This window comes from Magallana gigas, chromosome 6 (genome assembly GCF_963853765.1).
Source record: "Magallana gigas chromosome 6, xbMagGiga1.1, whole genome shotgun sequence".
Lineage (NCBI taxonomy): Eukaryota > Metazoa > Mollusca > Bivalvia > Ostreida > Ostreidae > Magallana > Magallana gigas.
In genome coordinates this window covers 287,681-304,378 of record NC_088858.1, presented here as the reverse complement: position 1 = coordinate 304,378, position 16,698 = coordinate 287,681, and the positions used below count along the sequence as shown (strand labels likewise).

Below are 16,698 nucleotides of genomic sequence, written 5' to 3'. Positions count from 1 at the left end.
CACAGTATACTTTGATTTAAAGAGACTGTTTTTTTTAAAGACAAGTTTCTGTATGACTTCACACAATTACTAAGTATTCATACATTTTATTGACACTCAGGCCAGCATTTTTTTATTTTTAGGTTTACAAACCCGCCGCTCGGTTTTCTGAGTTTTTAGAAAAAAAATAAAATTACAAAAAAGATTTTTTCTAGTAGGAAAAGTGTATCGTCATTGTTATCACAGAGGCATAAAATCTGCTCTTTTTGTGTCATGATAGCCTAAAAATTTCTTACGCATCTTTTTCTCGTGCTACATTCTTCAGAGAAGCTTCTACAAACACTCTGCTGTAAGTTTCATACTTTGAAGTTTTACCGACAGTGTTGACCAGTGGCTAGACGAGATAGTCACACCTCACTGAACATGGCTTCGATAGGTACAATTCAGTGTGTGCAGAAATACGTGGACGTCCATGGATGAAAGTACAATTCAGTGTGTGCCAGAAATACAACATGGAGGTCCATGGATGGAGGTACAATTCAGTGTGTGCAGAAATACAACAAGGAGGTCCATGGATGGAGGTACAATTCAGTGTGTGCAGAAATACAACATGGTGGTTCATGGACAGAGGTACAATTCAGTGTGTGCCAGAAATACAACATGGAGGTCCATGGATGGAGGTACAATTCAGTGTGTGCCAGAAAAATAATGTGGAGGTTCATTGATGGAGGTACAATTCAGTGTGTGCCAGAAATACAACTTGGAGGTTCATGGATGGAGGTACAATTCAGTGTGTGCCAGAAATACAACGTGGAGGTTCATGGATGGAGGTACAATTCAGTGTGTGCCAGAAATACAACATGGAGGTCCATGGATGGAGGTACAATTCAGTGTGTGCAGAAATACAACGCGGAGGTCCATGGATGGAGGAACAATTCAGTGTGTGCAGAAATACAACATGGAGGTCCATGGATTCAGTGTGTGCCAGAAATACAAGGAGAAGGTCCATGGATGGAGGTACAATTCAGTGTGTGCAGAAATACAACGCGGAGGTCCATAGATTCAGTGTGTGCCAGAAATACAACATGGAGGTCCATGGATGGAGGAACAATTCAGTGTGTGCCAGAAATACAACATGGTGGTCCATGGATGGAGGTACAATTCAGTGTGTGCAGAAATACATGGAGGTCCATAGATTCAGTGTGTGCCAGAAATACAACATGGAGGTCCATGGATGGAGGTACAATTCAGTGTGTGCAGAAATACAACGCGGAGGTCCATGGATGGAGGAACAATTCAGTGTGTGCAGAAATACAACATGGAGGTCCATGGATTCAATGTGTGCCAGAAATACAAGGAGAAGGTCCATGGATGGAGGTACAATTCAGTGTGTGCAGAAATACATGGAGGTCCATAGATTCAGTGTGTGCCAGAAATACAACGTGGAGGTCCATGGATGGAGGAACAATTCAGTGTGTGCCAGAAATACAACATGGAGGTCCATGGATGGAGGTACAATTCAGTGTGTGCCAGAAATACAACGCAGAGGTTCATGGATGGAGGTACAATTCAGTGTGTGCCAGAAATACAACGTGGAGGTCCATGGATGGAGGTACAATTCAGTGTGTGCCAGAAATACAACGTGGAGGTCCATGGATGGAGGTACAATTCAGTGTGTGCCAGAAATACAACGCAGAGGTTCATGGATGGAGGTACAATTCAGTGTGTGCCAGAAATACAACGTGGAGGTCCATGGATGGAGGTACAATTCAGTGTGTGCAGAAATACAACATGGAGGTCCATGGATTCAGTGTGTGCCAGAAATACAAGGAGAAGGTCCATGGATGGAGGTACAATTCAGTGTGTGCCAGAAATACAACATGGAGGTCCATGGATGGAGGTACAATTCAGTGTGTGCCAGAAATACAACATGGAGGTTCATGGATGGAGGTACAATTCAGTGTGTGCCAGAAATACAACGTGGAGGTCCATGGATGGAGGTACAATGACAAGGCATGACACAGAGGAAGGTTAACATTTATTTCAAATCAGACTGAGGAAGAAGACTTCCTGAATACATGCCCAAAACAGGGAAGGAAGTCATCCCTTCATTAGATAGATAAGGTACAACAGTTATACTCTTCTGGAATAAAAGATAGAGCATATATATTTCTCCTATTCATATCACATCAACAACTGTCTTTTTTTATAGTATTAAAAGGTAGATTGGTTTGTTCCACTAAAACATGACCTGCTCCAAATAGTATTGTATGTTCTTTCATTTTGAAAGTCATGATCTACTTAATATGAGTATATCCTAGGTAATTATAATTATTATTACATCTGATAGAAAGCTATGGTCTTTTAAAGCCATATGAGCTGAAATTTTCATGTTGGAATATTTCATACTAGAATTCTAATAAATACTTAACTTCTGTTCATATTTTGGAGAAAGTGCTATTTAGAAGCTATGATTGGAGCAAATTTACTAATTGTTGTCATTTACATAAAATAGTTTGCTATATTTTTCATTGTACAGGAATCTTTTTAATTATAAAATTTAACAATTTGATTTCATCTATTTTATCCTATTTAGGAAGATTTAGTTTATACACAGAATTATCATATTAGCATGTTTAAGCAGCAAAAAAATGAAGTTCTAAAAAATACAGCTAATTTAGCTTAACAAGAATCATCAAAACATAGGTCTCTGAATCTACATAGGTACTGTGGAATCATCATTGTTTGTGGAGGACCACTGAATCTACATAGGTACTGTGGAATCATCATTGTTTGTGGAGGACCACTGAATCTACATAGGTACTGTAGAATCATCATTGTTACAAAAGTCTCTGAATCTACATAGGTACTGTGGAATCATCATCATTTGTGGAGGACCACTGAATCTACATAGGTACTGTGGAAACATCATTGTTTGTGGAGGACCAATGTTCGTGGCCTTCATGGGTAACCCTGGCCCACGAATTTACATCCCCACAAACCTATAAACAAACATTTGTTTAACAGTTTTGAAAATTACCCGATAATTCTATCAATGAAATTACGTCCCCACAAACCAGGAAAATTTCGGTTACCCACAAACGTTGACCCCCATGAATAATTAGAGGTCCATGGGCCACATGTCTCACTCGAGCAACAATAGGCATGATAAAATCAGTTTAATGGAGTCATAACATGGTATAATACATGTAAATCCTGTATAAAACATAGGTAATCACAGATTACAAAGCTCACCGAGACGAGGCATCACCCCTATGAGACCACCTTTATCATATTATATGAAAATCATACGATTTTGGATATTCATGGATTCTGTTTTGACACAAAATCATATATCATCTGTTAAAAAATTGTATGATAATCATATGTTCATATATTAATCAATATAATAATATAAAATTAAATATTGCATCCTATCATACTTACAATATATATCATATAATACAATAAAATACTGTAATAAACAAAGATGATATTGTAAATATGAAATGACATTGTATTGTGTTAAACCTTATTGTATTTGATCACATAATACAATATCATTATATATAATACAATATTGTATTATATGATACAATATCATATTACATAATACATCATAACATTGAAACATATGATATTATATTGTATAATACAGTATGATATATTATATTGTATGATATTGTATAATATTTGATACATAATATGATATTGTATCATATGATATTGTATAATTTGATATTACATTGTATCATATCAAATGATACAATATAATGTGATAAAGTAAAATATTATATAATACAATATTATACATACATATTGTATCATATGATACAATAATATATCATATAAACCAATATCATATTGTACAATATCGTATGATACGATAATATATAATAATATTACAATATCATAAATTACAGTTTTGCGTGATATAATTGTAAATTACAGAAACCAATATCATATTATACAATATCGTATGATACAATATAATATTGTATCATAATATACAATACTATACAAAACAATATCATGATACAATATCATATCATAAAATATCAAAAAAATTGATACAATATCATATCGTATCATATAACTTTTTACAATATAACATATGATATTATATTGTATCATATTAAACAAAAGTGTTTCACATCATACAATACTTTATCATAGGAATCATGTTATATCATTTAACAACAACCTCATCTTTCTATCAAGCAGGTTTAAGTGAGGTAGGAGATTTCTTTAGCATCCTTGATAATGGAGATCAGGCTCTGCATCTGAAGAAACCTCTGCGTTTCATTTATAATATAGTTAAATCAACTATGCAAGCTATCATCTATAAAACATGTGACCTGTTCCAAAAAAACTAAACCTCATCCAGCATCCGAAACCTATGGCTCAGATTCAGCATTCAAGCCTGTCAGGTGCATCAGTATACATAAGACGCATCTCCATGCAAGTTTGGTGAAGTTCAGACTAGTAATAACTAAGATATCATCATCAGAGGGCACTAGCAATTAAAACTTAACCTGCTCCAGCATCCGCAACCTATGGCTCAGATTCAACATCCATGCCTGTCAGGTGCATCTGTATCATAAGACACGCCATCCATTCAAGTTTGGTGAAGTTAGGACCTGTAATAACTAAGATATATTTTTTAGCATCCTTGATAATGGAAATCAAGCTCTGCATCTGAAGCTTCCTCTGTGATTCATTCATATTGCAGTTTAGTCAACATGCAAGTTTGAAATAGTACTATCATCTATTATACATGTGACCTGTTCCAAAAAACTTAACCATATCCAGCATCTGAAACCTATGGTTCAGACTCAGCATTCAGGCCTGTCAGGTGCATCAGTATCATAAGACGCACCATCCATGGAAGTCTGGTGAAGTTAGGACAAGCAATAACTAATATATAATCATCAGAGGGCACCTGTTTCAAAAACTTTAACCAGCTCTAAAAACCTTAACCTCCTCCAGCATCCGAAACCTATGGCTCAGATTCAGCATTCAAGCCTGTCTGGTGCATCAGTATCATAAGACACACCATCCATAGAAGTCTGGTGAAGTTAGGACCAGTAGTAACCAAGATATCATCATCAGAGGGCACCTGCAACAAAAACTTTAACCAGCTCTAAAAACCTTAACCTCCTTCAGCATCTGTAACCTATAGCTCAGATTCAGCACCAAAGCCTGCCTGGTGCATCAGTATCATAAGACACACCATCCATGCAAGTTTGGTGAAGTACGGACCAGCAGTAACTTAGATATTGCTATCAAAGGGCACCTGCAACAAAAACTTTAACCTGCTCCAAAAACCTTAACCCCCTCCAGCATCTGAAACCTATAGCTCAGATTCAGCACTCAAGCCTGTCTGGTGCATCAGTATCATAAGCCACACCATCCATGCAAGTTTGGTGAAGTACGGACCTGCAGTAACTTAGATATTGCTATCAAAGGGCACCTGCAACAAAAACTTTAACCTGGTCCAACAACCTTAACCTCCTCCAGCATCTGAAATTTAGGACTCAGATTCAGCATCCTAGTCTTTCAAGTCCATAAGTAGGTCCAGATGCATCATCCATGCAAGTTTGGTGAAGATAGGACAAGTAATAGCTTAGATACAGGACATGCAACAAAAACTTTAACCAGGTCCGGACGCCGACGCCGACGCCGACGCCGAGGGTATAGCATAAGCTCCCCCTGACTTCGTCTCGGTGAGCTAATAAAAATCCATTTTCCCCCTTGGATATTCCTATGTTTATAATCATGTTCCATTTCTAATAGTCATATCACATGTTGAGCATTGCAGTTCTAAAAAAAGATCCTATAGAATTGTTTATATATGGGATATAAATCTACATCAAACTCTAAACTCCTTGTGTGGCCCAAGAATTGTCAAGACGCCAAAGTCTAAACAGTTTTTAAAAATCAGCAATATCTCAAAATGCCTGTATTAGTTAAAACCATGTGATAACATTTCAGTTTTTGTCAATAATTGAAAAGCTTTCCTTTGTAAAATTGGATCCACAATGTATATCCACCCTACTCCTCATGATTTTGATTTTAAGGAATTTGAATCTACACTATCTGAGGTTGCTTTCAATAAAGTTACAGCTTTTCTCTACTTATTCCTATGTAAAAATTTGACCCCCATTGGGGGGTAATGATTTTCTCAACTTTGAATCTACACTACCTAAGGATGCTTCCACATTAGTTTCAGCTTTCCTAGCTGATTTGTTTCCGAGAAGAAGATATTTAAAGATTTACTCTATATATTCCTATGTAAAAAATTCAACCCTGCATTGTGGGCACACCCCATCCCAGAGGGTTGTGATTTTCACAACTTTAAATGTACATTACCTGAGGATGCTTACACATAAGTTTGAGCTTTTCTGGCCAAATTGTTCTTGAGAAGAAAATTTATGAAAATTTCTCAAATTTTTCCATACTTTCTAATTATCTCCCCTTGTAAAATGGCATGATTTTTAATTTTCATAACATTTAATCCCATTGCCTAAAGGTGCTTTGTGCCATGTTTGGTTGAAATTGGCCAATTGTTCTGGAGAAGATGTTGAAAATGTGAAAAGTTTACTGACAGACAGATGGACAGACAGAGGGCAGACAAAATGTGATCAAAAAAGCTCACTTGAGCCCCCAGCTCAGGTGAGCTAAAATGATTCCACAGTATACTAAAGCTGTGTGAGGCATAGTTGAACTGTAGACTTGAATTGAAAAACTGCAAAGCCGTATGGTCAACAGGCAGATGCAGATGCCCCCCCCCCCAAACATCATGCTACACAAGGCCAAAAGAAAAAGTTACAGAACCCCTAACCCCCCCCCCCCCCCCCCAACCTTAGAAGAAAAAAATGTGCATTTTCCACGCAACAAAACACAAGATGGTGAAAGCTGCAGATAAAACACCTGGTAAGCCCCTGGCCCCTCCCCAAACAAACCCAATAAATACCCAGGTACTTCTTTAACAATCAAAGTTTAACAAGCAGATACATATCATACAATAAAAAGAATGAAATTAGTATCATATTTAAAACAACAATAAAAAAGATCTGTTTGTCAAAAATAGCTGACAACATTTGTTTGGTGAAATTGTCAAACACTGTAGATCAACAATCATTAAATATAATGCATCCGTCATATTTATACCAGGTTGGGCATCAAATGAGTCTGATATAAGGAAAAAACTTGATAAGTCTTGTTTTGAACTTATCCCTTTTTTACTGTTCATCAACATCAGTTTTCTATATTATGTACAGTATCTAAATAATTATGTACACAAATATATACAATTCTTGGGCGAAAACAGTAACAAAAGATCCTAAAATGTCAGCCATATTGTATACAAGACTAAAATTGTTTCTAATGGAGTTTTGCATTTATACATTTATAAAAGGAAAACTTGATACAAACCCTAATAAAATGAAGCGTACTCCACAAAATGGTGGGAATCCATGTTATAAAAAATTCTTTAAAAAATTTGCCTTTTCCCTTCATAAACTTGAACAACTTCCTAGTGTAAAATCTACATCTCACCACATCCCCTAACCACTCACGCCCTCCAACACTAGTACTTAAAATCTCCTCTTAAAACTGTTCTTCACTTAAAACGAATAATAGTCATTAACTTGTGATCAATAGTACATATAACTAATGAGGGAAAACTCAAGATCTCGAGCACAACGGTCACGGATTTGTTGTAGATTCTGCAGCTGTTAAAGATTCAAGATAAAATCCTAGAAATTCAAATAGTTTACACATCCCCCTCTTCCGAGAAGTAATAGTCCGATTCCTGATCCGAGTCATCATGGTTACTGTCCGAATCACACCGCTCCATTAAGAGGCTTTGGAGGTCATCACTTTTACCGAACAGTTTTTTGTTTGGAACCGGAGTCTTGTCCTTGACCTGAAACAATTGAAAAAAAAAAAAAAAATGTTAAAGGAATAGGAACACCTTTACATCTATAATGTTAAAGGAATAGGAACACCTTTACGTCTATAATGTTAAAGGAATAGTAACACCTTTACGTCAATAATGTTAAAGGAATAGTAACACCTTTACGTCTATAATGTTAAAGGAATAGTAACACCTTTACATCTATAATGTTAAAGGAATAGTAACACCTTTACATCTATAATGTTAAAGGAATAGTAACACCTTTTCATCTATAATCAGATCGTCATTTAGAAACACAGTAAATATAAAGGAATAGTAACACCTTTACATCTATAATGTTAAAGGAATAGTGACACCTTTACATCTATAATCAGATCATCATATAGAAACACAGTAAATATAAAGGAATAGTAACACCTTTACATCTATAATGTTAAAGGAATAGTAACATCTTTACATCTATAATCAGATCGTCATTTAGAAACACAGTAAATATAAAGGAATAGTAACACCTTTACATCTATAATCAGATCGTCATATATAAACACTGTAAATATAAAGGAATAGTAACACCTTTACATCTATAATCAGATCGTCATATATAAACACTGTAAATATAAAGGAATAGTAACACCTTTACATCTATAATCAGATCGTCATTTAGGAACACTGTAAATATAAAGGAATAGTAACACCTTTACATCTATAATGTTAAAGGAATAGTGACACCTTTACATCTATAATCAGATCATCATATAGAAACACAGTAAATATAAAGGAATAGTAACACCTTTACATCTATAATGTTAAAGGAATAGTAACACCTTTACATCTATAATCACATCGTCATTTAGAAACACAGTAAATATAAAGGAATAGTAACACCTTTACATCTATAATCAATATAAAGGAATAGTAACACCTTTACATCTATAATCAGATCGTCATATATAAACACTGTAAATATATAGGAATAGTAACACCTTTACATCTATAATCAGATCGTCATATAGAATCATAGTAAATATAAAGGAATAGTAACACCTTTACATCTATAATCAGATCGTCATATATAAACACTGTAAATATAAAGGAATAGTAACACCTTTACATCTATAATGTTAAAGGAATAGTAACACCTTTACATCTATAATCAGATCGTCATATAGAAACACAGTAAATATAAAGGAATAGTAACACCTTTACATCTATAATCAGATCGTCATATATAAACACTGTAAATATAAAGGAATAGTAACACCTTTACATCTATAATGTTAAAGGAATAGTAACACCTTTACATCTATAATCAGATCGTCATATAGAAACACAGTAAATATAAAGGAATAGTAACACCTTTACATCTATAATCAGATCGTCATTTAGGAACACAGTAAATATAAAGGAATAGTAACACCTTTACATCTATAATGTTAAAGGAATAGTAACACCTTTACATCTATAATCAGATCGTCATATAGAAACATAGTAAATATTATTACTTATTAGGTTAGTTACTGACTCACTACGGAAATATATTGGGTTGATCAATCTCATAGATGGCGAGGCGAAGCCGAGCCGTCTATGAGATTGATCAACCCAATATATTTCCGTAGTGAGTCAGTAACTAACCTAGTAAGTGTTTTGTTTTCCCGAGGACTATCAAGCGACATATTTATTCACAAATAGCGATGATCTACGCAAAGCCATGTACAAGATGCCTAACACTTCGTCCAATTTAACTCATTTAAACTCTTTAAAATTTTCAATCTCACCTTTCAAATACTCTTTAAAAATCTTTTCTTCACCCATGTTTACTTACAATGTTTTGTTGCTATTTAATTAGGGCTTTTCGACTTTCGGTCGAAAAGACCTATTGTTTTCGTTCTGTTTTATTATTATTATTCTTCTCGACAAAGTTTCGTCGGCGATTTTTTGAAAACGGAACAGAAAAATAAAAATTAAATGTTAGATTCTTTTAGCAATTGTTTAGTTCTCCTGTATGTCCCTTTTTGGACTTCCGGTCTATATACTTCCGGTTTACACATTCAAAAAACAAAATATTTAAAGGACCTTTGTATCTATTTTATTTGTTGATTATAAACTAAGAAATTTTGGATTTAGATACTTCATAGTCTGTTATACGAAATCGTTAGCAACAACTTTTTTCTATCTCTTGCTGTTTTTGAGATATTATACTTCAAACTATGAAAAAAGGGGGGATTAAAAAACTTAAAATTGAAATAACCACCAAGTTTTTTAATTGAGGAATGGAAAATGTTAAAACTGTCATAATTATCATATATTTAAAGTTTCGTTTGAAACCATTGAAAACTTCCGGTTTTATAAGTTGATAAAAAATCGCCTATGGGTGTTTTAATGTTAAACTGAATTCACGCGTGCCACGTTTTATCAAACAGATTTCAATTATATATTTTCATATTTAATATTTATATTGAGGGACTCAATTTGCAGACCGGAAAATGTTTTGGGATAAAAATTTTGAAAAATAAGGGATCTATAGGGGTCAAAGCTAAAAACAGCCCTTCAGCTGTATCTTTTTTATTTTTCATCCGATTTTTATAATCTTTTCAGTTTTAAGTTTTGAGTAAAGAGTACAATATTACTTATTAGGTTAGTTACTGACTCACTACGGAAATATATTGGGTTGATCAATCTCATAGATGGCGAGGCGAAGCCGAGCCTTCTATGAGATTGATCAACCCAATATATTTCCGTTGTGAGTCAGTAACTAACCTAATAAGTGTTTTGTTTTCCCGAGGACTATCAAGCGACATATTTATTCACAAATAGCGATGATCTACGCAAAGCCATGTACAAGATGCCTTACATCTCTTCCAATTTAACTCTTTTAAATTCTTCAAAATTTTCATCTCACCTTTCAAATACTCTTTCAAAATCTTTGCTTTACCCATGTTTACTTACAATGTTTTGTTGCTATTCAATTTCAAATGTTTTCTCCCTTTCCTCTGCAGAGATTTGAGCAAATTTCGACGATGCCATTTTGTTCTTCTCCAGACAAAACAATATGACGTCAATATTCTAAGGGCAACTACTCTAATTTTAAAGAATTTCAAAGGGCAACAACTCCAAATACTTTGAGAACTTACAGCATGCAGTTTATGTATAAAATACTATGAAATGTCGAAATGAGTAAGCGAAGCGTCGACCAATGACGGCCATATTGCTTAATATTATTTCTCACAGAACAAATATAGAGATATACATGTATGAGGCAATCACGTGCTATGTTTAAACCAATGAAAATGTGACATTTCAGTCCAAGGGAAAACAATTTAAAAATAATGGTCCGTAGGGCCATTTTTTGACTTCTTATAGGAGTTTTAAGGGCGCGAATATTGCAGTTTTTTAAAAGTTGAAAAAGTGATTTAAAGAGAGTTATCTCGCTTTGCTCAATGAACGTAGAACATTAATACTCTAAGCTTACCAAGTTTTCTATTTCAGAAAGGAATACTTACTTTTTTATGATTTTTTGTAAATATTCTTTAAGAAATTAAAAGTATATTTACTTTTAAAGTTCTGAAGTTATCTTTTTTTGACATTGCATTATTTATAAGATTATATTTCTAATAGGCAACTGATTATACCAAGGCGGTGAAGAATTTTTAAATAAAAAATAGATACGATTTTACCTGACATTTACAATCAAAAAAGGGAAAGGGGATGTCGAAAAGCCCTTACTTTTTGTTGAAGACAAAAAAAGTTCTAGTTTTAAATGTTTTCTCCCTTTCCTCAGCAGAGATTTGAGCAAATTTCGACGCTGCCATTTTGTTTTGCTCCAGACAAAACAATGTGACGTCAATATTCTAAGGGCAACTACTCTAATTTTAAAAAATTTCAAAGGGCAACTACTCCAAATACTTTTTAAATACTATGAAATGTCGAAGTGAGTAAGCGAAGTGTCGGCCATATTGCCTAATATTATTTCTCACAGAACAAATATAGAGATATATGAGGCAATCACATGCTATGTTTAAACCAATGAAAGTGTGACCTTTCAGTCCAAGGGAAAACAAAAAGGAATAGTAACACCTTTACATCTATAATCAGATCATCATATAGAAACACAGTAAAAATAAAGGAATAGTAACACCTTTATATCTATAATCAGATCGTCATATAGAAACATAGTAAATATAAAGGAATAGTAACACCTTTACATCTATAATGTTAAAGGAATAGTAACACCTTTACATCTATAATCAGATCGTCATATAGAAACATAGTAACACCTTTACATCTATAATCAGATCATCATATAGAAACATAGTAACACCTTTACATCTATAATCAGATCATCATATAGAAACATAGTAAATATAAAGGAATAGTAACACCTTTACATCTATAATCAGATCGTCATATAGAAACATAGTAACACCTTTACATCTATAATCAGATCATCATATAGAAACATAGTAACACCTTTACATCTATAATCAGATCGTCATTTAGGAACACTGTAAATATAAAGGAATAGTAACACCTTTACATCTATAATGTTAAAGGAATAGTGACACCTTTACATCTATAATCAGATCATCATATAGAAACATAGTAAATATAAAGGAATAGTAACACCTTTACATCTATAATCAGATCATCATATAGAAACACAGAAAATATAAAGGAATAGTAACACCTTTACATCTATAATGTTAAAGGAATAGTGACACCTTTACATCTATAATCAGATCATCATATAGAAACATAGTAAATATAAAGGAATAGTAACACCTTTACATCTATAATCAGATCATCATATAGAAACACAGTAAATATAAAGGAATAGTAACACCTTTACATCTATAATGTTAAAGGAATAGTGACACCTTTACATCTATAATCAGATCGTCATTTAGAAACACAGTAAATATAAAGGAATAGTAACACCTTTACATCTATAATCAGATCATCATATAGAAACACAGTAAATATAAAGGAATAGTAACACCTTTACATCTATAATGTTAAAGGAATAGTGACACCTTTACATCTATAATCAGATCGTCATATAGAAACACTGTAAATATAAAGGAATAGTAACACCTTTACATCTATAATGTTAAAGGAATAGTAACACCTTTACATCTATAATCAGATCGTCATATAGAAACACAGTAAATATAAAGGAATAGTAACACCTTTACATCTATAATCAGATCGTCATATAGAAACACAGTAAATATAAAGGAATAGTAACACCTTTACATCTATAATGTTAAAGGAATAGTGACACCTTTACATCTATAATCAGATCGTCATATAGAAACACAGTAAATATAAAGGAATAGTAACACCTTTACATCTATAATCAGATCATCATATAGAAACACAGTAAATATAAAGGAATAGTAACACCTTTACATCTATAATGTAAAAGGAATAGTAACACCTTTACATCTATAATCAGATCGTCATATAGAAACATAGTAAATATAAAGGAATAGTAACACCTTTACATCTATAATGTTAAAGGAATAGTGACACCTTTACATCTATAATCAGATCGTCATATAGAAACACAGTAAATATAAAGGAATAGTAACACCTTTACATCTATAATGTTAAAGGAATAGTAACACCTTTACATCTATAATCAGATCGTCATTTAGAAACATAGTAAATATAAAGGAATAGTAACACCTTTACATCTATAATCAGATCGTCATATAGAAACACAGTAAATATAAAGGAATAGTAACACCTTTACATCTATAATGTTAAAGGAATAGTAACACCTTTACATCTATAATGTTAAAGGAATAGTGACACCTTTACATCTATAATCAGATCGTCATATAGAAACACTGTAAATATAAAGGAATAGTAACACCTTTACATCTATAATCAGATCGTCATATAGAAACACAGTAAATATAAAGGAATAGTAACACCTTTACATCTATAATGTTAAAGGAATAGTGACACCTTTACATCTATAATCAGATCGTCATATAGAAACACAGTAAATATAAAGGAATAGTAACACCTTTACATCTATAATCAGATCGTCATATAGAAACACTGTAAATATAAAGGAATAGTAACACCTTTACATCTATAATCAGATCGTCATATAGAAACACAGTAAATATAAAGGAATAGTAACACCTTTACATCTATAATGTTAAAGGAATAGTGACACCTTTACATCTATAATCAGATCGTCATATAGAAACACTGTAAATATAAAGGAATAGTAACACCTTTACATCTATAATCAGATCGTCATATAGAAACACAGTAAATATAAAGGAATAGTAACACCTTTACATCTATAATGTTAAAGGAATAGTGACACCTTTACATCTATAATCAGATCGTCATATAGAAACACTGTAAATATAAAGGAATAGTAACACCTTTACATCTATAATCAGATCGTCATATAGAAACACAGTAAATATAAAGGAATAGTAACACCTTTACATCTATAATCAGATCGTCATATATAAACACAGTAAATATAAAGGAATAGTAACACCTTTACATCTATAATCAGATCGTCATATAGAAACACAGTAAATATAAAGGAATAGTAACACCTTTACATCTATAATGTTAAAGGAATAGTAACACCTTTACATCTATAATGTTAAAGGAATAGTAACACCTTTACATCTATAATCATATCGTCATTTAAAAACACACTAAAATATTTACACAAAGGCCTCCCTTCCTTCCTTTTATAATCTTAAAACAGAGGAGTTTTACCTTATCTTTTGACTGCTTGGTCTTTTTGTTTCCAAGTTTACGCCGCTGAATGTTCATCTTGTGAATGTACTGATCAGCATCTTTTCTGGAATTACAGCACACAATAATACTTACTATTTGTACCTAGATAAGTTCTTATCTATTTATTATTCTGCTACTGCATGTACATGTATGTTGCAAACTGATTTTTCTGGTTTGGGTAAAGTCCTTTCAACTTGGCAACAAAAAATGAAAGATTTATTGCAGAGCCAAGAATGGATAAAAAGAAATTATTGAGAATATTGTCAATATTTAACAATTAATTTTCTTCTTCTGTTTCAGAAAACAGCTGTATAATGACATTTTTTCACCAAAAAAAGGTTCTTGTATACATGTGTGTATATATATATATCCCTAAAATCTTTGCCAGCTGATCTGGCTAGTGCTGGACTACATACAGTTAACTTGACTAAAGAAGAAGAAGATACAGTTTCTTCTAATATTTGCCCTAAAATTCAAAAATGGTTTAAATCTCATGAAAATACACATATGCTATCTTGAACGTGTGTGTATACAAAATATCAAGTTATACACTTTTATCTTGTTTCAAAAAATAATTGACTTTAACATTTTGGCAAATTTCTAAGATTTAGTCAAAAATGATGAAAAATGACAAATTTTCTCATAGTTTTTTGAAGAGGAAAATGTGTCCGCAGCCGTCGCCCACAACAAAATTAATATATTTTATGTGTCATAACATGATAAAATGATAATGCGAGTTTCATCGTGGGCGACGGCTGCGGACATAGTTTTCTATTAAAAAAACTACTGAGGTATTGGTGTCTTCTGCTCAGTTTTATGAAAATTACGGGAATATGCACTGTTTGTGATGTCACAATTACCCTTGTAAAAGTCTAATCAGGTAACTATTTATAGATTCTTAGTTTATGAATATTCTTGTGTAGATAAATGTTACATTTCCATTTTTTATGATATTTTTAAAAATTACTCTAAAACAGGGCAAAATATGACTGAAACTGTACCTAGTTCTTTTGCAAGTGTTGTGGCACCAGGTTGGCTGTACACAGCATGTACAGTAGGTACTGTATGATCTGTTAGCAACATGCTTCTTCAGAGAAATTCTCTTTCTAAATGCATTGTGTTTCATGTATCAGCCTCATAGACCATTTTTAAAAAGGTGTTTGAGCTTCAGGCATCTTTTTTGAAAAGGTGACAAGAGAAAATCTGTCAATGTGACAGCAAACCAGGTTTTCTTTTGGGTATTCAGAATCCATTTGTCACCCATGAATTAATAAACACAACCCATCTAGAGACATGGGGTACCCTTTATGCAATATTCTGCATGAAAATAACTAAACAGCTAATATTTTTTTCAAATATTATCAAAAATCAAAATCCAAGAAATATGCAAAGCTCTGATATAAGTACAACTGATTTGCAAAACAACAATTTCCAATCTTCAAAACTATAGGAGGATTATTCGTACAATAGGAGTATCCTATGGGCAATATTCTGCTAAAAAATGACGAAGTTCAACAGCTAATTTTTTTTTTTCAAAAATTATAAAATCTCAAAATTAAAATAATATGCACAGCTCTGATATTTGTACAGTTGATCTGTAAAACAACAAATTCCTATCTGAAAACAGTAGGAAAAGTTATCCGTACTATAGGGGTATCCTATATGCAATATTCTGCAAGAAAATGACGAAGTTCAACAGCTGGTATTTTTTTCAAAAATGATCAAAAATCGAAATCCAAGAAATATGTAAAGCTCTGATATATACATGTACAACTGATTTGCAAAACAACAACTTCCTATCTTGAAAACTGTAGGAGGAGTTATCCGTTCAATAGGGATACCCTTTTGGCAGCCGCCCGCCCACCTGCCATGTTCATCATTCCAATAACAGAATTTTTCCTTTAGAAAACCCAGTTAATAATGAAAACTGAAGCATGAAATACACTAATTTTTGTACCTTCCCTATTAGGTAAAATTTCTTCCTTCAGTATGACTAGAAATAGTGTTTGAACTCTCAC

The 16,698-nt window shown here is 32.9% G+C and overlaps 2 protein-coding genes across 3 annotated transcripts in view; one reads left to right on the top strand and one right to left on the bottom strand.

Annotated features, from left to right (window-relative positions):
* Window positions 1–419: 419 nt before the first annotated feature.
* Window positions 420–2,915, top strand: LOC136276327 (uncharacterized). Its single transcript, XM_066088135.1, has 2 exons — window positions 420–2,799; window positions 2,846–2,915. The coding sequence occupies exon 1, from the start codon at window positions 502–504 to the stop codon at window positions 1,996–1,998; it is 1,497 nt and encodes a 498-aa protein (XP_065944207.1). The 5' UTR covers window positions 420–501; the 3' UTR covers window positions 1,999–2,799; window positions 2,846–2,915.
* The window catches only part of LOC105319105 (mis18-binding protein 1), a 34,957-nt gene continuing 20,264 nt past the window's right edge, over window positions 2,006–16,698 (bottom strand). For both annotated transcript variants that reach the window (XM_066088128.1, XM_066088130.1), the window contains exons 17-19: window positions 14,660–14,744; window positions 7,417–7,909; window positions 2,006–2,981 (exon numbers count right to left, since the gene is read on the bottom strand). In XM_066088128.1, coding sequence (XP_065944200.1) covers window positions 7,757–7,909; window positions 14,660–14,744 — 238 coding nt within the window. In that variant the 3' untranslated portion in view covers window positions 2,006–2,981; window positions 7,417–7,756. The remainder of the gene's footprint in view (window positions 2,982–7,416; window positions 7,910–14,659; window positions 14,745–16,698) is intronic.

Coding starts and splice junctions, on each gene's coding strand:
- LOC136276327 (XM_066088135.1), top strand. CDS start 502: ATGGATGGAGGTACAATTCAGTGTGTGCAGAAATACAACAAGGAGGTC.